Raw genomic sequence first — 24,701 nt, 5'->3', positions numbered from 1 at the left:
TTTTCCAAGACAAAACATATTGTGTGAAAATAAACATGACATTATATGATCATTACATTTTGAGGCATGTAAACAGAAACACAATGAAAACAAAAGCTGTGGCAGTATCATTTCCTTTGTCAGACACCACCTCTGACTGATTAGCTTACAAGCTACCTGAGGAAGACATCATTTAATCATTTACAGATCTCTCTATAGATTATTAGTTAGGCATTAACAGTCACTGCCCACCCATACTTCCTTCAAGTCTTGACTAGTATAAGTAGCATTAATGGATCCAATTTTACATTTGTTAACTCTGGTTCAGCTCTGGTTAGGAACCCAGCGGAAGCGGTATCCTCCCTGCTGAGTCCTCGAGGTGAATGCATGTCCGTGAGGAAACACCTGAGTCCTTATGGTGCAGTGTTCTCTAATAGAAGTTCTGAAAGATGAGACGCTCTCTTCAGGCTCTGCTCCGTCCACCGTCATGCTTCTGTCTTTGGATATAGAAGTCTGTAGGCCTGAGAATGCACCGTACATGCGTATAGTCTCTGATTCCTGCGGTAGTCTTGTTCCAGGAGCAGCGCTGTGCAGGACGGCATTGCAGCGTGTGCTGACGTCCCTCAGCATGTCCTCCACTGAATCAGAAGACTCGGTTTCATATCCTTCATCCAGTCGCTGCCGCTTACAGGGACTCAGGGAAGTTTTATTACCACAAGGCATCACTGGTTCATTTGGGTCTCTGACTGTCATCAGTTTCTGAAATAAAGATTCATTTATGATAATTCATGCATAAGAGGTTATATTGTGATGAAACTGTGTGTACCGTTTAGCTGTGCTTGCCTCAGCCATGTACTTACTTCAAGCACTGAGGCCAGGTGCTTTGCACGGCTGGCTAGCTGCCTGAGGTGAAGGTTTCTCTCCTGAAGGGAGTCAATCTCTTCCTGTTTTCGGTGTAGAGTCTCATGGAGCTGCAGACACACAGAGACAAATATAGATACATAACTTAAACTACCTTGGCGTGTCCAATTCATGTACATCTTTGTGCTTAGATACTGTTTGAATATGCAAAGTTATTTTAAACGTAGCCCTACTGCACCAGTCACATTACAACCACAAACTCCACTTTTAGCGATGTTTACTATTGTAAATTGTATTGCACTAGTTTACACAAACTCTCCAGTATAAACATTTTTTTTGGAGATATAAAGTCTTGTCACAACAGAAGGACCATGACTGAGTCCAAACTTGTCAATTAATTTGTCAAAGGGCTTCGGGGTGTCTTGGATAACTCCATAGGAAAAAATAAAATAAAACCGTACTTTGTCATAAATCTGACAGTAAGGATTTACCTGATTATTGATTTCCATTGAATCTCCCAACACCCTGCCTTGGCACTGGGCAAAGCCCTGCCAGTGATCTCCATCTTGGGCAGATGGGTTGCCTGCTTCTGTGGAAGAGTGAACCAGACTATCCTCCGAAGAGAAGTACCGCTGAGGGGTGAGGAGAGGTATGATACATCCCTGAAATGGTACCAGTTCAGCTGGAGACAGACTGCTCTCCAACGTGGCAGGAGAATCTGACAGAAGAGACAAACACCCAGGGCTTCAGTCAACGTGTTAGTTTTGAGGATTCCCTCAATGTTGAAAAGATGATGATGATAATGATGATATAATAATTATTATAATTATTATTGTTATTATTATTATTACTACACAGTAGAAGATTAGGTTAGCTTCACTCACCTGCCATGAAATCCAGCGCATAATCTCCAAAGTCTTGGTCTTCTACATCAGATTCATTCACCTGTGGACGATTAGATTAAAATTGACTATTAAAAGACATATATATGGCTATGTATTTAAAACTTGCAGGAACTACAAAAGTAAGCATAACTGGCCCAGACCTGGAAGTCCCACCCCGACCAATCAGGGTGATGTGGCTGTATGGCAAGACATGTATTGCTGCCAGCCATTTCAGTAAGTGTGCTGGCGCGTAATGACGCACGGTGAGCTGGTGCCAAAGAGGCTGCCTTGTGGACTAAACCTGGGAGGTCCAGCCAATTATCGGTAGCCTGCGTGTCACGAGTAAACTACAATCTCATTCGTGCAGAATTCCAGCACATCGTGTCAAACATTAACAACGTTGTAGGGATGCAGATCTGCCACCATATTATCTCTCTCTGGTAGATATAAATTGTTGGAAATGCGTGTATTTACATTAAAAATCAGGTGTCACCGAAAATATCAAATGTCCTAATTAGAAAAAGACATTTCTTTTTGGTATTGACGAGGTTTTTCCTCACCTGAGAGCCGAGGGAGTCGCTCTCTCGTCTCACCACGGACGCACAGTCTTCCAAATCATCCCATGCAATTGTTGAAAAAGCTGTAACACAAGAAAAGTGTGTCTGTGTGATTAAACCCTTGAAGTGTATTTATTTACACATACTATATTTATACAAGCGTTAAGGTGGTGCATGAAGTTCAAACAGAACGTCAGAGATGCGCATACCTTGTTCAATGATGCAGGGAAGCTCAACGTACACATTGACTGGACTGCTGCTTCTCGGCACCAGTTTATCCTGCAGGTAGAGAGTCTGTCAACACCACTATACAAAGCTGCATTGTGTGCATCATTGTAAAGAGAAAGATGTCAAATACCTTTTTGTTTCCTGCAGGTCTCCTCCCCTGTTGGCCCATTTGGTTTGGGCACATAGCACCAAACACCTTTCTGTTTCTTTGCATCTTCATCAGCACAGTTCTGGCTGCAGCACTGGAGGATCATGGTTTGATTTAGAGCTGATATAGAGGAAATTCTCCCGGTTTGTGTCTCTCCGTGCCGCGGCCTAATAGTTTTGGCCCAATCAAATGCACTTATGTGGTCTCCAGGGAGTGACAGCGTCCTCGGAGATTAAATTGATGCAGACTAACGGTTTTCTCTGAAGTGTAAAGTGGTGCCGCGCATAACGGCGCCATTACAGCAGGTGCTCTCTGCGTCAGACCTGCCCTCCCTCCGCCTGCAGCCAAATATTCCTTGCACCCTGCCAGAGGCGCATGTAGCCTTGAGCCTGGCATGGCTTCTTCCAACCATGTCTGTTTTATATAATCAAACACCTTAGCCTTTGTCTTCATAGTCTTCATAAGGCTGACCAACCCGTTGGCACAGTCCAGACTAATGCTTTGTTCAATACGGCCATATCATCTTGTGCGTAATTTGTATTGTGCGTAAACATATTTAGGTCAAGGCCTGTTGCCACATTTAAAGCGAAGTGAAAAAAGGAAAAGGGCAATTACAGCAGACAGCTCAGTAAACATTCGTGACAAATGCCTGTATTACTAAAAAAAAAAAAAAAAAAAAAAAAAAAAAAAGAGTAAGCCTAGCTGACCCTTAGCACTGAATGCACTTGTGTGGTCGACACTGTGTCAGCAGGTCGAGATGCCACGCGTAATGGATTATCGGAGAAAGTCCCTCAATTGACCCGGCTGTGTTAGCACAGATCAGTTTCAAATAGTTATACAACGGTAATTAAAGATGTGGGTAAACTGACCTCCGGGCTAAAAGCTACACCAGTCTTTAAGTCACAAAAAGCACTTCAACTGGGAGAAAATTATTTCTGCTATTATCCATAAAGAAGGCCAATAACCTCACCTTTAGATATACGTCACTCTGAAATGATGGGCTCTTGTACTGTTAAGCAATCTAACAGAGCAGTACTGTATGCCATTGTGAGCTTTAATGCCATAGTGCTATGCCCATCCAATCCAGATACATTTGCCGACATTAACAACATTGAACTGTAGGTGGTGCATTTTGTTAAATTTCATGATTTATTGTTGTTATTGTACATGTCATCCAGTCTCTGTGTAATCTGGACAGATTTATTTCAAATAAAAGCCTTTGTGGGTTGTTGTTTTTTTTTATCAAACTTTAGCTGAGTTGGAATTATGGCTTTTACATTTTATTAACCATTCAAAGACCAACACAAATTTGTTTACTGATTATTTATTTCATAATAAAATCAATCAATTAATTAATTACAGTACATTTTTCCAGGTCCTTCATTATAGAGGTTGCAACAGTAACATATCTCATAAACTGTAAATAATTAATTTAATTTAGAATTAATTAAAATAAACAGAATATATTAATGTACTTCATTGATAAACAATAGCTATCAGTAAAATAAATAAAAGTATGCTAAGTTGTAAAACATTCACTCAGTTCAATCAACTGATTCTCTCTGAGGTATAAATGAGGTCTAGATGGGTTTGCACCAGACATAACTTCTGAACATCAGCTTTAAATAACCCCAAGAATAAAATCCCCAGTGGAGAGGAATTTGGCATTTTGCTAACATCTGAATAGTGGCACAGTTGTAGTCACATATACATCACTTCCAATGTCTCTTGGTTTAATGACACCAACAGACTCAGGTTGTCTTTGCATTCCTGGGCCAGATTGTGGTTGTAGCTCCCCTGACTCACAGACAGGAAGTGGCCCTTTACTGCCAGAGAGTCGGTCTCAGAAATCTCAGGGATCTCAGATGGCTGTGTACATTGTTCATCCACAAAACTGCACCATTGGTCTTCCTGTGACTGGATGGTTGCATGCTCGACAAGCCCTTGTTCAGTTTTCAGTAACTCACTGGCTATCCTCAGTGCGCAGCTAGCAGTCAGAGATGGTGGGTATTTGTTAAAAGCATAGTCTGCTAGACTCAACTCGCACACCTTTTGTGCAAGGTTGCTGCACTGCTGTGGTCTTTTTGTGTCTGGATTCATTATTGTAAACCTGTCACCACTTGTGTTCTCAGTCTCAAGCTGGGCAGCCTCAATGCAGTTGGTATAATAGTCCAGGAAAAAGGCCAGGGTGGGTGCAGCGAGGCGGAAGTTGAGACGGAGGAGGATGAGACACTCCAGGTTGCAGAGCTGCTCCTTAGTGAAGGCATCACAGCACAATGACAAGAGATGGCTGATCCGTGGTGAGCACACCTCCACCTGACAGAGAAAGGGAGTGAGTTATAAGGAATGAAATCCAAACATGCAAATTATCTGTTCTTCAAGCTTCTACCACATCCTAAGACGCACCTGTTTGCAGGCTAGGAGGAGTGCAGTTACACCCAGTAACTGGAAGCAGTCAGCAGCCACCGGTGTGGATGCCATGAACCTGTCCATGATGTTCACTGCCAAGCAGCAGCACTCAAAGGACAGATGAAAATGTTTGTGTACAGGGATGAGCCAGCTGACGAGCCTACACCGGGCCTCTGCAGTCAACTGCAATGTAGAACACAGACTCAATTAGTATAAGCTGCAGATTGAAAGTTTAAATGATGAAAAAAATTGTATTTTAGTGACAGTCAGGGGCATCAGACTTTGGGGGGGGGGGGGGCTCGGGGCCACAAAGATACTAGAATGAATAGCTGTGGATGCAGGGAGGGGCCCATATAGAGAATGCCTACAGAATAGAATAGTGTGCTACGCCACTGTGACAATAACTTAAAGATGGCATGGGTTTATCCTCTTTAATAAGTGGAAATAAAAACATGAAACATTTTCTATAGCCTGCTATTGGATTTTTATAGCAGTTTCACAAATATTTTCATGTAATTGATCCCAAAGTATTCATGCATTCAGCAACTACTCCTGTGTTTCTTTAGCTCCACAATGGCAATATTTTGTGGATATTGAGGTATAGTGATATGATTAGTTATGAAAAGGTCATCGCTATTGGAAAAATTGATGCCACAATAAATTATGAAACTATAAATGTACTGGGGAATCTAACTATCTCCCTTGAAACACCAAAAGGCAATGTTACCAATAAAATAAAAATGAGCCATTATGTTAGATGACAAATAATATTTTTGGATTGCAGATGTTGTTTTCTTAATTAATGTTAAGTGTTAAAAGTACAGGCTAAATGGTAGTCATAAGTAAAATAAAAAAAAAATGTCAGACAAGTGACCTAAACTAATTCATACAAATTGTTAAATAAATAAGCCTAAACATATTTTCATATAGGATACTGTGTTTTCCATTCAGCAACTGGATAGGGCTACATTTCAATGCAATAGACCTGACCTAACACTGTATAACGTGTCTTAGCCTACTTGTGGCTGGCGTGCCAAGCTTTTGCAGGAATGAAACTGCGCCTCTTTCTCCCTCTGGATCTTGAAACCGATGTCCCCGTACTGGAGATACCAGTTGGACAGCTGTCCTGCAGGAGGCTCGTCTGAACGGAGCGGGGACACATCTATCCGCGCCGGGGATGAAATCGGGGAGGACCCCAAGTCTTCCTCAAAACCGGAGTCACTCAACTTGGACATGAGTATCTGCTTTCTGTGCCGCGCAGTCTGCCGCTGCTGGACCGTTGTGTGCGCTTCTGTTGGAGGTGAAGCGCCGGTTGTCCGTCTCCGTTTGTTGACAGTCTCGGAGCCACATTCACCGTTCACAAATGACACCATCTCCGGTAGGTTATTATCTCTCACCGGAGCCTCCACCGGTTGTGTATTAAGTCCCTGCATGTTGGTTGTGGGTGAGGGGAGTTCCGTTTGGTTACGTCAGTTTTCCCGGGGTTATCCCCGCTCCTGCAGCGCACCTTTTTCCCGTCGCCCAGGCAACCGAGGGTAAACACTAATCACTTGTCCCATGTAGGACTTAATTAACCTAAACCTTGAACCATATGTTATACTTTTTTCTGTCTGCTGGCCTATTTCATGAGACAAAATAACATATCCTTCCTTAAAAGAGTGTGTGAAATGGATTCATCAAATGTAAATTGCTGTTTGAACATGTGAAAAATTGCTCTAGTTTACATGTTTTACATTTGACAAAAAATAACTGAACACCACATGTGTCTGTATGTGAACTTTTTACGTAAAATAGTGTTCCACATGTGATGAAATAAAATGTGTAGGCCTATTGTTTGTAAGGGTATAAAAGGTTATTTCCTATTTCTTTTTTACTAAAATGTATTATTATTGACATAAAAAGAAAACACCAAAACAAAACACGGCACGTAACAATTTATGTTTATTATGCAAATTTAAGGAAGGTCTGAACTCTGAAAATAGTAAAACATTAAAAGGTGAAGATGGGTGGAGACTAGGCAAATATCCTCTAACCGTCTCTGACTGAGGTTATGTCATTGTTTATCCATAATAATGACATAACATAATTTTAGTTTTAGAAGTTTTCTCTACTGACTGTTTCAAATCGCTATTAGTGTGCAGTTCATAGTGATATAATATATTTCGTAACTAATAATTATTGTACTGTTAAAAGGATTTTGTCTAATCACTTAAAATATACATACACATAAAGAACATATAAACAAAAATACACAAAAAGGTTTTGTCTAATAAATCAGAGGGAGCTGTCGTGACGTTGCGGTGTGCGGCACTTTAAGACTGACGATTACAAAACAGACGTCATCTTTCAAACTCCAGTGCAAGACGAGCGATCATGCCAAGTCAGACCTGAGCAAGGCTTCAAGTATGCTCTCTACACACGTTCAAAGGGTATTTTATTGAATATAATCCTCGTTGTTGATATATTCTGCTGACATTTTACCGATGACTGCATTTGACGCAGTTGCAGGCTGAGCAGCTTGAAAAAAAAACTGATATAAACAATAACGCTAGCTGTTGCTAGCTGGGTAGCTAACGTTCGTTTTAGGTGTAGTAGTTAGCTAGCTAGTAAGCTACATAGAAATAACGTTAGCTAACAGTAACGTTAGCTGGTTGGGTTATATGTTGCAAGTTAGCTAACGTTAAATTGGTTGACTTACACTAATTTGTTGACGGTGTGTTGGCTACATGCGTGATAAAGTTATACATTGTTAACTCGAGGAAGAGGAAGAAGTAGCGTTAGAGGCACATCAGACCGCATAAGCTAGTAAGCTAGCTTACGCTAACACCATGCAATAACAAGCTCCTAAAGTTGACCAACGTTAAAGTTAACGTTAGCCAAGTAACTTGAGTCTCTGACTAACGTTACATTTGTGCATACACAGGCACCTCACTTAACCTTACGATGATATTATATTAACGAAAGTTAGTGATAGGTTTGGTAACATTAGAAGCACCAATGTTAACGTTAGTTTGTCCACGGAGCCACAGTTTAGACCCGTCAACGTTCACAGCCAATAAAAGTCGGTTAACCTTAGTTTGCAGAAGTCAGACAACTATATTACATGGGGCTAAAATTACACAATTTATCGCCAGATATCTGTTGGTTCAACTCACTTAAGTTAGAATTGTTGCTGCAAACATTAATTACCTTAATTTCCTTCTGGATAAATAAAGGATATCTCTCTCTCTATCGCTCTATCTCGATCTCTCTCTATCAAAGTTGTGCAACAGTCAGGTCTGAATTACATGATAAGCGGTGAAAGCTGTGAACAGTTGCAGCTAGTGAAAGTTTATGCACATAGAAATACACAGGCATCTGAAAACGCATGCTGCTGCATCTTCCGAAGTCCAAAAAAAGGCATATGATCCTGTTGGCATACAGTTTGTGTCAAGGATGTTTTGATTACACTAGGGCTGCACGATATGAGGAAAATATGCCATATGTGATAACTTTGTTGAATATCACGATAACAATATTATTTGCGATAAACAAACCAATATTAAAGTGTACATAGTTCTGCCCTTCTGTTGCTTTTGGTTTTCTTCAAAAATACAACAAAGTGCTTGTTGAATTTAAAACAAATTAAAGGAAATAATTTCTAATATTTTATTGAACAAATTGAACATAAAAGGCACCACTTAAAAACGTGTTATATTTTAATTTTCAGTTTTCTACTGATATTTTCTTTCAACTAACTAACAAAAATTCGTAGTGTCAATCGCGATGTGTTGCAGCCTTTTGCGATATGTATATTGCGATGAAGATAAATAAACAATATATTGTGCTGCCCTAATGAGGACTATTTCCATATTAACAGAACATTTCATTCTGCAGTTTTAGCATAAGTGAACCATGGAAAACTCGGGCAGGCCTTACCGGGCTAGGCAAGGTGGCTGGGACAGGGGAGCAGGAGCAGAGAGAGCGGAAAGCTGGAGGACACAGGACCAGGGCCGAGGTCAGAACTACAGATCAGAGGGAGGTCAGCAGGGCAAGAACCCGGGCGGGCCTTACCGGGCCAGTCCCAAGAAGGGAGGCCTGGGGCCGCTCGGCTACTCCCCTGGTGGATTCAGAGGTGGTCACAGCCCCTCGCAGAAGGATGACCTCCGGTGGTTCTCCGGTTCTGAGAACAGTGGTGGGAGTCGAGAAGATAACTGGAGAGAGAGCTCGCAGCAGCACTGGAGGAGAAGTACCCAGGGAGAAGGTCCAAACGAGGACAGGGAGCAGGGGGGGAGAGAGGACACTGATGGAAACGGTCATAAATCAGGTGAGGATTTGGAAATTGGACGCTTGGGAAAGAGTGGAACACTTACAGGATTATTCCCACTTAAAAACAAAAAGTATGCCTAAGTCTTAATGGAAACCTTAAAAATGTGTTGCACCATGATTCGTTACTCCCCTACAACTCTGATCCTGATCACAGTGATGTACTGTATATATTAAAATCTAGCTTGAGTCTGACTGTAGGAACTGGTACTTGTACTCCATCATCCATGACATATACATATTACTGATTAACTCTGTCTCCACAAAAAACATATTCAACACATGTTTGACACATGCATTTCTTACTTCCAAAAGGGAGAAGACGGAGAAACAGAAACAAGAATAAAGCTTATGCTGAAGAGAACAGGGGCCCAGTGATTGAAGAATCTACACTCTCCGCCAAAGAGCTGCACAGCCTACAGCAGGCAGAGAGGCGGCTCAACCGAGATGAGATCTACAGCCTGAAGAAGGTACAGGCTGCCTGTGTGGTAGCCCAAATACACAGCCTTATGTATAAGTTGCTTTTGCTCCAGTAATTTTTCGATTGTTTCAGTCAAGCATTGTATTGAGTCTTTCACTGTTTTCTGATGTGTTATAGATCAAGTGATCAGTAGAGAAAATAATCTGCAGATTAATCAATTATGAAAAAATGTTAGTTGCAGACCTAATTTGATTAGGAATTCTTTCCTTTAATTAAAGTTGTTTATGAGGTACATCGGAGTTAAGAAGATCTGTAACAGTGTAATTGTTGCAGCTGCTGTCTGATGTCTGCACTTTCCTCCTTTTTCAATTGGTTCAGAGGTCCCACAGCAACCCTGGTGCACTTTACACCTGCGCTCTGTGTGATGTTCTGCTGGAGTCTGTGTCTGACGCTTACAGACATATTAGAGACAAACGGCACAAGAAAAGGGCCAGGGTAAGGAATAGTCTTATTATACAAAACACTATTTAGATGATGACAGTAAACGCTTGTAGACTGATGCTACCATACCGCCATTGTGCAGTTATAGTTTGTATGCATTAACAACTGTGTGTGTGTGTGTGTGTTTATAGGAGAAGCAAGAGCAAGTGATGCTGACTGAGATTCTGCCTCCTGGTCCAGAGCAGGTCAGTGCAGTAAGTGCTGCACTAGAGGCTGTTGTCCGGGAACACGGGATGAATGACCAGGATGTTGAGACGAGACAATGTGTTGTCTCCATGATGCAAGACCTCCTTCTGTCCGTCCTGCCTGGTAAGTCACCCATGGACGAAATATTCGTTTGGGCACAGAGACATGATCTGAATTCATCCTGAACATTAAATTGCTTTGTAGCGAAACAGGATGTTGGCTCTCAGGCTTTACAGTTCATCATCAGTTCATTATTATGTGTCTTATGTTCTAATGTTAATAACATTATTCCATATCTCTTTCTCTCATCTGTAGAGATCAGGCTCAGGCTATATGGATCATCTTGCACAAAGTTTGGATTTAAAGATTCGGATGTCAACATTGACATTCAGTATCCATCTCATGTGAGTAGCCCAGTGTGAGTTTGATAGTGCGAATACAGTTTTTTTTTTTTTTTAACACCTTTTTATAATTGTGTTTTCTCACAATTTTTCAATAACATTCACACACCTCTCAGTAAAAAAAAAATAGATACAACATAAACAGCTTTTATTTACAGGGTGCAGTTCAGTTGGATAAGACTGTTGTTCAAATTGTTGTTAGATATTCTTTCACACCAGTATGACTTTATGGCAATCTTTAAGTAGAGAAAGGGACAGTTATGGCGTTATGGTTGGCAAAGTGTTTACATTGCAATTATTTTGCATTTGGTATGTTTAAAAGTGACTGTTTTGTGGAGGTTGTGTTATGTAAGACACGCCACATTCATATGTCCTTTTTTATATTGTATTTATGTTTATATAAAGACTTTGAAATGGAATGCCTTCACAGATGCATCAGCCAGACGTCCTGTTGTTGGTCAAGGAGAGCCTCTCTGTGAGCCGTGAGTCACCTCTTATTCATTTAACCGTAATTGTTAAAACAAAACAATTCCACCATAGGAAAATCAGTCGTGTGCTAGACTGTCATGGAAGTTTTAAATTTAACAAGTCTTGTTGTGTCCTCAGCTATTTTTGTTGATATGGAAGCTGATTTTCATGCCAGGGTGCCTGTGGTCATCTGCAAAGAAAAAAAGAGGTGGGTATCTCCAAGGGTTGTTAACTTGCTGGATTATTTGCATGTCTAATTTAGGAATCAAACTGTGATAGAAATAATCCTTTGAGATATTCAGGTTGGTCATTAATCAAGACATTAGGAAACTACCAGAATGGGTCAGGGTTAAGTAATTGCATCCATAGAGAAGAAAGACAATTACTCATATCAGGGTTACATTATTGTATGCACAAGTACACTAAAATTGTTATTTTTCTCAACAGTGGCCTGATGTGCAAAGTGAGCGCAGGGAATGAAAACGCGTTCCAAACCACCTCTTATCTTTCTGCTCTATCCAGTCGGGAGGATCTCCTCCTCCCACTGGTTTTGGGCCTTAGACGCTGGGCCCAGGTATGTTTCCAGTTGAGACCCTGACCTGTTGCTCACATTAGTCAGGCAACTGGTAAAACCTGCTCAGTACATCCTTATTTTTTAAACATCACATTTTGTTTTTAACATGTCGTTTTGCTGCTTCTGGCTTAGATCTGTAAGATTGACCGTGCAGAGGAAGGTGGGCTGCCACCGTATGTCTTCGCCCTCATGGTTATCTACTTCTTACAGCAGCGCAAAGAGCCCCTCTTGCCTACCTACCTGAAACAAGAGGTGTGTTTTAACCTGAAAGAAAATATACAGTATACATTTCAGCATTGGCCATGGTTGAAACTAATCTAATCATCTGATTATTTTTGGATTAAGGTGTTTTTGAATAGCAGGCTGTCGGACTACAATCTCACGCATACAGAGGATGGACATTTACACTGGGCTTACTCCCCTTCCTCTAAAGAACAGCCAGCAGAGGGCTCGTGTATAAAGGGAAAGGTAATCATGAAGCCACTTTCTTAGGAATGCGTGTTGGTTCCTTATTTTTGACAGTTGGATGTATTGATTGATTTATTTTTTTTAACTTTGCAGAGACATGGAACCTTGGAATGATTGTGTAGTTTAATTACTGTCTGTGTGTCCTTGCAGGTTCCGCTGGTGTTTCAGAGCCCTCACCCGCCTGTGGAAGTCGGGCTTCTCTGGGTGGAAATGCTTCGCTTCTACTCGCTGGAGTTCAACCTGGCTGACAACGTAATCAGTGTACGGACCAGACCTGTCCTCTCCCGAGAGATGAAAGACTGGCCAAAGAAACGCATCGCTGTGGAGGGTCCGAAACTTTCTCATTTTGTAGACTGAATTTGAAGGTTGCTAATTCCCAGGTTGAAATAAACAATCGGCAATGAAATGAAATGCCACATTTGTCATTTCACGTTCCATGAGTTTAATTCTATCCCAGCCATTAATGGAATACTGTTGATTTTGCAAGTGGAATTTGGAGGTTTTGTTGATAGGCTGACTCCAAATGCTACCCAACCTTCTCTTTCAGATTTTTAAATGAAGAACATATCTAGATTTCTGTTGAATACATAGAGAGGAATTACTCTTAAATGGTTTTAACTGTAAGTAACAAAAGTCTGTTTGTCTGTTTTTGTGTTCAGACCCGTTTGCTGTAAAGAGAAATGTGGCTCGCACAGTGAACAGCCAGCAAATGTACGAGTACATCATCCACTGCCTCAAAAACACATACAAGTACTTTGCACTGCCACTCAACACGCCAGCTCCTAATCACAAGACAAAGGCAAAGCGTGGACCCATTCAAGGGGCAAAGGACGAGGCTCTGAATGAAGAGACTGCGTGCCTGTCAGATTTCAGTCAGCTCAGTCTTCAGCAACAACATGCAAATCAACCTAAAGCTGTAGAAAACGGTCCTGAAGACTCTGATTGCATTATTGAGGAAGAGGAGGAAGTTGAAGAATATAGTGACTCAGATGAAGAACGAGAGAAGGAGAAAGTGGACCTGGGCAAAAGCAGTGTGTCTGAGGATGAGGAGGATGAGGATATTGATCTGGACACTCATAACAGACATCACTTGGACAGCTTCACCACAGAGGATGAGGACATTTTCCCAGTGGACGAGATCTCGGGGGAGGAGCTTTTGTCTGATGAGGAGGGTCCAGATTTGGACACACCTGGTTCAATGGATGAGGAAGAGTTGGAGTTGGCACCTGTGAGTCTCTCACCTCAACCTTTAAAGGATACAACTAAGTATGAGGGCCCAGAAAATAAAGGCCAACAACAGAAGAGACGGTCTTATGAGTTCACCAGGCAAGCCTTCACCAGAGGCAAGGTAAGTGCAGCCTCCTATTTGTTTTCAGTTTATGTACAGTTTTTATGAATACCTCCTCTGGAAAGTAATTCCCCAGTTCTTATGAATATATATATAACACATTTTGAACTTAAGTGGACATTTTAAATCTGTTTTGGGTTTTTAATATTTAGGTTGTAGGTTACTGGAAGTTAAACTAGACAAGAAACTGTGGCAAATAAGCCTGTGTGCATCCTTTAAATTAAATTCCTTTCAATCTCTCTTAGTCACACATGGTGGTGTGCAGCTTGTGCAAGCGTGATGGACATCTGAAGAAAGACTGTCCGGAAGATTTCAAGAAAGTGCTGCTGGATCCTTTGCCCCCAATGACACCAGAGTTTGTTAGTGTCCTTAACAAAGTCTGTGAGCAGTGCTACAGTGAGTGATACAGTATGTGATTGCATTTGGGTCAGAGATAAATACATTAACAGCAATGAAATTAAATGCCACCCACTTGTATCTTACTAGATCAGATTTCTAAATTATACTAATTTTGCTTTAATTTGATTGAAAAGAGGTATTACAAGGGAAATGCTATTACACAAGGAAAGAGCATGTATGCATTTTTAAATCCAAATTCCAAAGTGTTCCAAAGAAAGTCAGATTATCTGTACCTGGCTCATATGACCAGTCTCGCCCACTTCAGAGTTTGTCAATAAGGCAAGTTTCTTAAACCCCTTGTACTTGCAACTTAAACAATATGTTTGAGTGGTTCTTGCATGAGTCCCAATGTGTATTAAAAGGCCTTGAGCTAATGACCTCAATGTCTATATCCACGACTTTCCACTTTCGGGATTGTCCCGTTGCCGCCGGAAATACCGCCGTATGCCCTTCTTTTCGCCCGGATTTCTGTTACCTATCGCTTTCTTTGTGTTGAAATTTTAAACTCCTGTCGATTTATGAGGACTATTGTTAACTGCTCCTCAGATATCTGCAGGTTAAATCCAGACAGCTAGCTAGACTCTGTCCAATCTGAGTTTTCTGTTGCACGACTAAAAAAACTTTTCAACATACACGTTCCACCAAAACAAGTTCCTTCCCGAGGCAATTTTGCAGCGGCACCGGAGCTCTGTGCGGCGCTTAGCGCTGCCCGTGACGATTGTGATTGGTTTAAAGACATGCCAATAAACCAGAGCACATTTCTCTCACATACCGGAATGCTGTGTGGACTAGCCAGACCCTCCTCCGCAGCGCTGTGGAGGAAGGTCTGGCAATGGGAGACTGTTACTTCTAACTGAACCCTCAGTAGCTTTTGTACTGGTTAAGTTAACTTAAATCAAAGTATTTTTTACTCACCATATGCTATGTACCAGCAGTGTACAGCAGTGATGAAGGATTGCATGCATATAGAATGAGTACTATTTTTAAAACCTGTTTTACATAACGTGCACATTTCTTTCCAATGACATCCTCTCGGTCTGCCTCATATTGACCACTATTGTGTGGTATAATTACCATCATTACAGTTGAAATCATTAAAATAAAGTGTATGACTTTGGTCAGCTCTGATGATGGGTCTGTTTCTTTTTTAGCTGACTTCGCCCCAGATGAACTAGAAGTGGGTGTAAGAGAGCACATCCTTCAAGACCTGGAGACCTTTGTCAGACGACAGTTTGCTGGTAAAGTAAACCACCAATTTCACTGTTTAGCATCTTTTAGTATTTCCAAACTTAAACTAGCATGATGATAATTCATGATAGTGCATTTTATTCAACTGCCCATTAACCACTAAGATATTATAACAGAGGATGAAACTAACACATCATGTTTTGTGATGGGACAGGAGCTAAGCTCCAACTGTTTGGATCATCCAAAAATGGCTTTGGCTTCAGACAGAGTGACCTCGACATCTGTATGGTGCTTGAGGGACAGGAGACCATAGATGTAAGTAACATTTTAAACTTATTGCAAGTACTGAGATGTAAATGTTTGTGGAAATATAATTTTGGTAACATGACCAAATTCCTATTTCAGAAACTTGAATGTGTTTATTGAATTGAGTATTGTATGGAAACAGAAAACAAGTTTTGTTGGTCTTCCGTGTTTCTGCTACAATCATTTTGAGAATTAAATTATGAGGCATTTGTTAGCGTGATTCGTTGTAATATCTAATCCCTGAAACTGAACTCGGTTCATGAATGTCTTCCACAGGATGTTGACTGCATCAGCATCATTGAAAGCTTGGCAAGACTGCTGAAGAAACATCCAGGTAAGTAAAAAGTCAAGGCAGTTTTATTTTTGTAGGCCAAGATCACAATCTGTGCATCATACAACACCCTCTACCCTCAGGCCTTCTGTTCAGATACGGAGAAACTCCCCAAAGAACCCTTTTTAACTTTGGTTTAACAATACATTTGAGCTGACCCACCTGTAAAACGGAACATTTGGCATTTACTCTATACTTCCAGTGGCTCACAGGAGGTTCTAAAGGTTTATTAAGTAATAATAGTTCCTCAGCTTGCAGCCATTCCATTTGTTTCCATTTGGCGGTCATGGTAACAAGTCATTTAAGGAAAGCTAATGGTCAAATAATAGTTTCTCTTCGTTTGATAAATTCCTCAAAAAGTAAAATGTAAAGATTTATAGATCACAAAATGTCAGTGCATCCATTTTTACCTGTTTCCACATCTGCACCCTGTCACCAGGTCTGAAGAACATCCTGCCCATCACCACAGCAAAAGTACCGATCGTGAAGTTCTACCATGTTCGCACCGGCCTGGAGGGAGACATTAGCCTCTACAACACCCTGGTAAGGCTCTTTCTCCCTGCTTTTTTTTTTCCAGTTTTTATTTTGTCTTAAATTTGCTATTGAATAACTTATCATACTTTTCATGCTTTACAAATGTTTTTCTTTTTCAGGCCCTGCACAACACAAACCTGCTAGCTTCGTATGCCGCCATTGACAGAAGGGTGAAGATCCTCTGTTATGTCATGAAGGTTTTCGCAAAGGTGAGTGTGCTTTCGACACTCAAGGTGTCTTTGTAGGTCTTCAGTGTCATATGATATATTGTATTACAGTGTTTCCCACAGGTTAAGAATTTACTTGGGGTGGTGCAGGATGTGGCGGCGCATGATTGCTGGGTTCAGTAAAAACTAGTCAAACGAAGGTTTATGAACTATTTATTGACAACAATGACTAGGCTACATAACATTAACAGATACTTTCAGAATAAATAACTATTTACATTTTAAACATATCAGACTAAAAGATTATACAGATACAGATGAAGTGTTGCCATGATGTGCTTTGTAAATTAAATCTGGTTGGTTTGTCAAAAGTTATGGTTCAGCAGATAAAATACCTGATTACCCAGAGCCCAAATAGGCTATTATATTACTTGCTTAACCTTAATACTATGATCCATATAGAAAGTTACATGTTATTAAAAATCTCAACTCTGTCTCCTCCTAATTCTTGTTAAATCATATAAGACTAAGGCTATCTAAAGTTAAAAACATTTTTCTGTAATTTTGTTGCATTCATTAAGATCTCATCTGAAGATTTCTGTCATTCAAACAACTCTGAGTTGTAGTTCAAAACTTTTACAGCCAACATATATATATATATATATATATATATATATATAAAAAATAAAATCTCGGGTTTTATTTGGGCTCAAGTCCATAAATACAGTTAAAGGATTCAGGCACGGAAAACGAGAACTATTGGCTAAATTGGCAACGATTAGCTCCGTTAGCGGTTAGCTCCATTATAAAGATATGGAGTGGAGGAGACTGCTGCGGACAGGGGTAACAACCAAACTCTGATAAATGACGCTCAGGGAGAATCCCCAACAGCGGTGTGGCCATGGCATTTCTATGGTTTGTTAATACAGTTAATCCTAAGGCAAGACCAGCAGCAGCATGCTACTACTAACTACTACTACTACTACTCTGAGCCTGAAGTAAAGCGCTGACGCTGTCATGCACGCGGAGTGCAACTTCACAAGGGGGAGGGGTTGGAGCCCGCTGGCCTGTGTGCGCTATATAAAATACATTGAATGTAATTCGGATGTTATCTACATGGGCGGGTCTCAGTCTACGTGGGTGGTGCGCCCAAGTAAAACCTATGTATGGGAAACACTGTATTAAGTATTACCGTCATATTTCTTTTTGTCTCATTACAGATGTGTGACATTGGGGATGCTTCACGTGGTAGCCTCTCGTCCTACGCTTACACCCTCATGGTGCTGTTTTTTCTCCAGCAGAGAAACCCACCAGTTATCCCTGTGCTGCAAGAGGTACTGACATGTATAAAATAAAAAAAATATTGTTATTATTAAATCTTTGTTTCCATTTTAAACTATCCCAAAAACTTTATTTTAATCCCTCCAGTCTGAACACAGTTTTAGTTTAAACTTGTAAAAGCAAACGAAGACCTTTTTATAGAATCTCTTTATGCAGGCCCTTCTAAAATCCCAGATTTTACTCTAATCTTTCTCATGATTTTGGTATTTGACATCCCAAACTCCACCAGATTTTGGGCCTTTTCTATAGAGGTAATAACTTCATAAAGACGAAGTTATTACACTATTGCCAAGAATATGCATATTTTTCTGAACGTCTCAACTGTTTGTTTCAGATTTATGATGGAAAGAAGAAGCCAGAGGTGCTAGTTGAAGGCTGGAATGTGTACTTCTTTGATAACCTAAAATCCCTTGTGAGTATTTTGTATTTTTTACATATGAGTGCCCTTGTAAACATTTTAGTAAATATGCACATCGCACTAGGGCTGCCACCTCTTAGTCGATTAGTCGACTAATCGGTCGTTTTGGTCTTAGTCGACTAAGATTTCTTTAGTTGATGAGTCATTTTTTATGCTTATTCATGCTTAATTACTCATTTCCAAGAAACTTATGAGCACATTTCTGGTAAACACAAGATTTAAAGTGGTGCTTTTGCAGGATTAATTGTGGAGAAAGTCAGTTTTACAGATGGTTCATTAACTACACTTATATTGTGCTTTTCTAGTCTTAATCACCTCTCAAAGAGCACAGCTCTGTCGATTACATCAACTAATCGATTAATCGACAAAATCATATAAGTGTTAGTCGACTAAGAATTTCTTTAGTCGAGGACAGCCCTACATCACACCGTGTCTTAATAACACATTAATCTTGTCTTCTTCGTCCTGCAGCCCAGTTGCTGGCCACATTATGGGAAGAACACTGAGACGGTGGGGGAGCTGTGGCTTGGCCTGCTCCGCTTTTATACCGAGGACTTTGACTTCAGAGAGCATGTTGTCTGTATCCGTCTGCACGGCTGCCTCACCACCTTCAACAAGCAGTGGACGTCCAAATACATTGTTATTGAAGGTCAGCTTGTGTAACAAACTCAGGCTCCAGACTTGTGTAAAACACCGAAGCACATAAGTATTATTGCACCAGGCAGATGCAATAAATTGTTGTGTCCTGGTTTCAACTTATCTAACAACACAGGCTATTTTAAAATGATTGTTTTGGTACTATAACATGCTGCTGTCCGTCCAGTTTATAAAGTCATATCACTGTTAATGATAAGTATTGTTAGTTTTGTTTTCTGAATCAAAATGACTGTGTATGGCTGCTATGAAATATTTTTCATTGTTAATTTGTCTTGTTTTCTCTTCTCTGTTCACATTCCAGATCCGTTCGACCTGAATCATAATCTTGGTGCTGGTCTTTCCAGGAAAAGTAGGATTATTTCTGTCCGTATTAGGGCTGCTCGATTATGGGAAAAACATATAATCACGATTAATTCGGTCAATGTTGAAATCACGATAATTTAACACGATTACTCGTTGACTTCTGGAAAGATGTTGCAATTATTAAACTTAAAAAAATGTGGAAAAAGTTAAATAAATCAACAGTAAAAAAACACACAACTGTGAAATTTGCCTTAATACTTTTCTTATTTAAACTTTATTTTTTCATTCAGAACACAAGAGAAGATAGGAGTTTACTTGCAAAATGTAATAAGCTAAATAATTGTTTTTATCGATTATTCTGTTTTTGTGATCATTGGGAGCCGAAATCATAATCACGATTACATTTTGATTAATTGCACAGCCCTAGTCCGTATCTTGTGTTGTCTCATTGCCGTTCTCCCTGGTGTCTTTTCTAATATTTTCTTGTCTTGTGTCATCAAAACAGTGACCAACTTCATCATGAAGGCTTTCATCAACGGCAGAACAGTGTTTGGAACACCAGTGAAAGCCTTTCCTCCCGTGTACCCCAGTCAGATGGTTAGTGTTTGCTGTCTAAACACCACATTTGCACATTGTGGTGACATTATCCAAGCATTCAAATTGTGATTTGTCTTTACTTGACCCAGGAGTATTTCTTCGATCCTGAAGTCCTCACTGAGGGAGAAGTGGCTCCCAATGATCGCTGCTGCCGCATCTGTGGTAAGATCGGCCACTTCATGAAAGACTGCCCCATGCGTAAAAAGTAAGTATAATCACAATACATGTCTGAATTTTTCGCAGTGTGTACTTGCAGATAAAAGTCTATCTGCACCATGTCTCTGGCTACATGTGTGTCATATATTGTTTACATTTTTGGCCCAGGTCCAAACACAGGCGGGACTCTGAGAGAAGGCCAGAGCACTTGCGAGACACAGCAGAGGATCAGGTCAGACACAAGAGTGAGCACTGGAGGAAAAGAGATGCACTAGAGGTGCGCTGCTGCTACCTGTGTGGATCAAGTTCCCACATCAAGAGGGACTGTCAGCTGTACAGAAGCCCTGCAGGTACTGTACAGTTATTGTTTTTTCAATTGCATTAAGCCCTTCTAAAAGATTTCTTTTAACTGCATAGATTCCTTTATATTCTACTGCATCAAAAATATAAAGTACAAAAAGTTATTATGCATTGATGTTATTCATAAAGATTAAGGAAGCAACTGACTTATTTCCTTCATGTTATTGTCATTTGGCAGGAAATGTGAAGATGGATGGCTTTTCTTCCACCCCTTCAGCACACTTGAGGAATTTGAGAGAAAAGGAGAGACAGGTATGATCTCACCGCTCATTAGGGCTGCACAATATGTTTTTTTATCTTCATCGCGATATTAACTGCCGCAATAAACACGCAAAAGGCTGCGACATATCGCGAAAAACACTACGAGATTATTTTTTTTAGTTGAAATAAAATAGCAGTAGTAAACTGCACTTTGAAATGTAACTTTTTTTTTTTTTTTAGTTGTGCCTTTTTATATTAAATTCAAAGTCCAATTTGTTTAATAAAATGTTGGAAATGATTTCCTTTCATTTGTTTTAAATTCAACAAGCAATTTGTTGTATTTTAGCAGAATACTGAAAGCAGCAGAAATGCAAAACTGGGTACACTTTAACATCTGTTTATTTATCGCAAGTAATGTTGTTATTGCGATATTCAACAACATTATCGCATTGGAATATTTTCTTCATATTGTGCAGCCCTACCATTTCTGTACACTGCTACACTTTAGACCCTGTTAATCTTCCTTTTTTTTAGGGTTCACCTGTACAAGAAGAGAAGAAGAGAAAGCAACAAAATGTGATATTAAGTCCACAAGCTGGTATGTAAATTTACTGTACTTTTTTGCTTCAATTGACAATCCTTAGGTGCTGAGTCTTTCACTGTGACAGTACCTAATTGTCAGTGTCATTGTATAGCTAATTTAACATTTAATGTATAAAAAAAATGTATTGTTTAATTTAAATTACTTCCTGAAATATAAGAAGTGATTTAAAATACTGCACCTCACCTATCATAAAAAAACATGTTTTCCCATTATGGACGCAGCTTTCCCTTCAGCATACATTTTCAGGCCATGTTTGAATTATCTTTCCCCATATGCCCAACCCCAACAACTTGTTTGAGCCAAAAATATGTCTATAATTCAGGGAGACAAGTTGATCTGTACAGAAGAATTAGTCTCAGTAAAAACAGTTGATTTTTTTTTTTTTCTTTTCGAGGCGTCAACTGTCTTGTCTTAGGGCTGCTGAGAGAGAATGAGAGCAAGAAATGTTCGCAGCAGGTTCAGGCTCATCCATCTTTTTCTGGACTCAGGATTGCACGTTTGCTAATGTTTGGGCTAACGTTTAGTGTTTTGCTCCTGTTTTTTTTTTCTTTTCTTTTTATGTAGTCAAGCATTTTGTGAGTGATCATACTTATAAATAAATAATAAAGCAAATACAGCGGTCAGTTTATCAGGATGAGACAGTCTGCTCTGTTTGGTCATTTAGTCTGATAAGATAGGTAGTTTTTACATTTATAAAAGTGTACCAGTGCAGGTTAAAAATGTTTTGGAATCAATTTTGACAATTGCATTCTTGTTCGTTTCAGGTAGTTTAGCCTGCCGAAATTTGGGTCGCACTGGTTACAGGAAGAGCCCAGTGGAATGAGCAGCAGCTATGGCTACACAAACCACAAGGTTCTACTCTTGTCCAGGCAGACAGCAACCCAAAGTCCAGAAACCATTGAATCTGAAGGGTACTGTTGGGCCAGTGGGAGCCTGTTAAAAGCCAAAGCCAGGACGCCTTGACTTGAAGCCAAATAGGGCCTTTTTATGTTTGTTGTCCCCCCCCCACCCTCCTCCCAAGCTCTCCTTGGAGGAGCTTTTTAATGCGTTCATTTTAACAAGAGAAACCATTATGCATGCACCACATGTCTTTGTTTACCTACACTGCCAGTCAAGTTTTTTTTTTTTTTATACTCATCACATCTAAAAGTAAGTCATTCAGAAATGTGTTCATTAATAGCTTTGCTCTTGATCACCATAATAAGGTATCTTTTGCAGACAACATACTATATATTTGTATTCTATTTGATGCTATTACTTTTTGACACTATTGGCTCAACTCTGTTAAGACAAAGTGTTTGTAAACACTACTACAGCTGTGAGACGAATGGACATAGCGATGGTATGGTGTGTTGTCTGCTACTTTTAAAGTGACTTGAGGTCCTCAACATGAAGGCTGTTTCAAATGAAACCAGGAAGTCACTATCACTTCACTTAGTCTTTATTTTATAATTACAAGATTTTTTAGGATGAATTTCCAATTATGTTTTTAAAAAAAATTACAATTTAGTTTGTTCCAAAACTTTAGAATGGCAGTGTACGTAATGGCCAACATCATTTTTAAAAAAAATCACATTTCTTTTAAATCCTGTTTAATTTGTCCTCTGCACTGACGTCCAGCAGTCCGCCTCTCCTTCAGCCTTGAAAGCAGCTCAACTTACAGTATGTTTGTGTCTCTGTATTAGAGAAACCACCCTGTAGATACTTTTTCAGGATCATAGGATTATTTTTTGAGACTGCTGATCCACCCCTATTTCATAGATCCATACTGCCCCTCAACTATGTGTGTACAGGACAGTGAAATGGCTCTCTCTGACCTATATGTGTCTCCACACATGCTAAGAAGTGTTTATAGTGCAAACACATTTAGCTGAAAATATTGGACTATAAACTGGTAAGGTTTACACACAAAAAAAACGAAACAAATAACTGTTCCAGCTGATAGTTTACGCTGCTGCAAACACTGTTAATTTACTCCTAAACTAGAGGTGATCTCAGTGAAGAGATAAATGTATTTATTTGCCACAAAGGCTTCATTTTGTTGTAATGGTGCCACAGATTTGTAGCTGCACTGTGCGAGGGTACACCCCCTTTAATTATGTTGCTGCTAGTTAAATGTCTCAAAGACCTGCTTATCATTCTACTTCGAATATGGACTGTCTGGCTTTATTGTTGTCCTAATATTGCTGGATTTTATTAAAATAAATGTGTTGTTGGTGGTATTATAATCAAATTTCTCATTTTAAAGTAGCTTTGTTTTAATGCCAGCTTTATTTCCATTTCTTTTGTTGGACTAAAATGGGAGGTTTAGTTTATAAGGAACCCCGATCCTGCCAGGAAAGGTTGGCTTGCAATCCATTTTGTCTCAAATAATTCATTAAACTGAATCAAATCCCAGTGTGTTGTTTTTTTCCAAAACAATGTTTATTGATATCACTGTTGTTGCATTCATACAACATATTAGTAATCAGTGATGTGAGTCCTGTAATAAACATAATGCTGAAATGATGGGTGGATGGGTAACTATTTAGATTTGAGTCCCCTCTTTGTCTTTGCTTAATACATGTTAGCCAATACAGTAGCCAGTAAACATAACAACTGTACTATAGTATTTTATATGAAACTGAACTCGCTTTGTGTGTTTACGGGTAATGATTTCTATCCTGGGGCCCGTTACAGGAAGGAGGTTTAACAAACTCTGAGTCTAACCCTGATGTCTGAGTTGATTTACCCTGAGATGGGAAACTGAGTTTTCGCTGATATGAGTTGGTTCAATCAACTCAGAGTATGTTCACGCGCGTCCACCACCACAATAAAAAGGCAGCATGAATGGAGCCATGATACTACGATTCACCATGGCAACAACCACGAGCAGTGGCGGTCGGCGGAAATACTCGTGCGCATACAGCGAGTTTGAACATGTATTTCGTTAAAAAAAGCAATCATAGCAGCTGCTGCAAAAGAGAGTGGGAGAAAATGCAGCACCATTAACAATTATAATTCCTAATCTTTTATTTAAAAGGGTTTACATCATTTACCTGCAATACTGTGGAACTCCTTTTTAATGGCTCTGGTTTGTGTCTAGGGAACACTACAAAAACGGTTAAAACACGTTTCAGAGCGAGTCACTTCTGACGGCGCTTTGCCACAGTGGCTTTACTAATATGCTCCGCATCACCAATGTTGTGAAGAAAACTGCGGTTTGCAAAAAAAATATAATGCGACACAAATAATCTACTGGGATGTAGAGCATGTCCACGATGGGTGACGTTAGTGATATGAGGACGGATGGTTATGTAGGCTACATAACTGATAAACTGGTAAGAAAAATGATACCGCTCAAATGGGTAGTTATCTGGAAATTAAAATGCGTCGGGCCCTCAATATCATCTCCCGACGTA

The 24,701-nt window shown here is 39.9% G+C and overlaps 3 protein-coding genes across 3 annotated transcripts; 1 reads left to right on the top strand and 2 right to left on the bottom strand.

Moving 5' to 3' along the window:
- Positions 1-3,006, bottom strand: LOC116054270 (multicilin). The gene is made up of 7 exons (XM_031305745.2): positions 2,640-3,006; positions 2,491-2,560; positions 2,285-2,364; positions 1,725-1,785; positions 1,332-1,558; positions 840-950; positions 1-738 (listed from the first exon to the last, which is right to left on the bottom strand). Exons 1-7 carry the CDS (start codon positions 2,727-2,729, stop codon positions 304-306), a joined length of 1,074 nt encoding a protein of 357 aa, XP_031161605.1. The 5' UTR covers positions 2,730-3,006; the 3' UTR covers positions 1-303.
- A 1,068-nt stretch (positions 3,007-4,074) lies between these two features.
- Positions 4,075-6,727, bottom strand: LOC116054263 (cyclin-O). The gene is made up of 3 exons (XM_031305735.2): positions 6,086-6,727; positions 5,064-5,249; positions 4,075-4,973 (listed from the first exon to the last, which is right to left on the bottom strand). The coding sequence occupies exons 1-3, from the start codon at positions 6,497-6,499 to the stop codon at positions 4,359-4,361; spliced, it is 1,215 nt and encodes a 404-aa protein (XP_031161595.1). The 5' UTR covers positions 6,500-6,727; the 3' UTR covers positions 4,075-4,358.
- Positions 6,728-7,297: 570 nt separating this feature from the next.
- tut7 (terminal uridylyl transferase 7) lies at positions 7,298-23,697 on the top strand. The gene is made up of 29 exons (XM_031305701.2): positions 7,298-7,495; positions 8,943-9,372; positions 9,687-9,841; positions 10,171-10,287; positions 10,425-10,602; positions 10,795-10,883; positions 11,311-11,362; positions 11,487-11,556; positions 11,796-11,922; positions 12,055-12,174; positions 12,268-12,390; positions 12,541-12,718; positions 13,050-13,738; positions 13,984-14,134; positions 15,289-15,375; positions 15,540-15,640; positions 15,908-15,965; positions 16,402-16,505; positions 16,616-16,705; positions 17,884-17,997; positions 18,339-18,416; positions 18,894-19,071; positions 19,381-19,428; positions 19,888-19,979; positions 20,069-20,184; positions 20,304-20,485; positions 20,674-20,747; positions 21,231-21,294; positions 22,065-23,697. Exons 2-29 carry the CDS (start codon positions 8,961-8,963, stop codon positions 22,121-22,123), a joined length of 3,906 nt encoding a protein of 1,301 aa, XP_031161561.1. The 5' UTR covers positions 7,298-7,495; positions 8,943-8,960; the 3' UTR covers positions 22,124-23,697.
- Positions 23,698-24,701: the final 1,004 nt, after the last annotated feature.

This window comes from Sander lucioperca, chromosome 2 (assembly GCF_008315115.2).
Source record: "Sander lucioperca isolate FBNREF2018 chromosome 2, SLUC_FBN_1.2, whole genome shotgun sequence".
In the NCBI taxonomy this organism is placed as follows: domain Eukaryota; kingdom Metazoa; phylum Chordata; class Actinopteri; order Perciformes; family Percidae; genus Sander; species Sander lucioperca.
This window is presented reverse-complemented; position numbering and strand designations above follow the sequence as displayed.

Coding starts and splice junctions, on each gene's coding strand:
- LOC116054270 (XM_031305745.2), bottom strand. CDS start 2,729: ATGAAGATGCAAAGAAACAGAAAGGTGTTTGGTGCTATGTGCCCAAAC. Junction 2,561..2,639: donor GACCTGCAGGAAACAAAAAG/GTATTTGACATC, acceptor CTCTACCTGCAG/GATAAACTGGTGCCGAGAAG. Junction 1,786..2,284: donor GCGACTCCCTCGGCTCTCAG/GTGAGGAAAAAC, acceptor AATCGTCCACAG/GTGAATGAATCTGATGTAGA.
- LOC116054263 (XM_031305735.2), bottom strand. CDS start 6,499: ATGCAGGGACTTAATACACAACCGGTGGAGGCTCCGGTGAGAGATAAT. Junction 5,250..6,085: donor GCTTGGCACGCCAGCCACAA/GTAGGCTAAGAC, acceptor TCTACATTGCAG/TTGACTGCAGAGGCCCGGTG. Junction 4,974..5,063: donor TCCTCCTAGCCTGCAAACAG/GTGCGTCTTAGG, acceptor TTTCTCTGTCAG/GTGGAGGTGTGCTCACCACG.
- tut7 (XM_031305701.2), top strand. CDS start 8,961: ATGGAAAACTCGGGCAGGCCTTACCGGGCTAGGCAAGGTGGCTGGGAC. Junction 11,363..11,486: donor GGAGAGCCTCTCTGTGAGCC/GTGAGTCACCTC, acceptor TTGTGTCCTCAG/CTATTTTTGTTGATATGGAA. Junction 12,391..12,540: donor GCTCGTGTATAAAGGGAAAG/GTAATCATGAAG, acceptor GTGTCCTTGCAG/GTTCCGCTGGTGTTTCAGAG.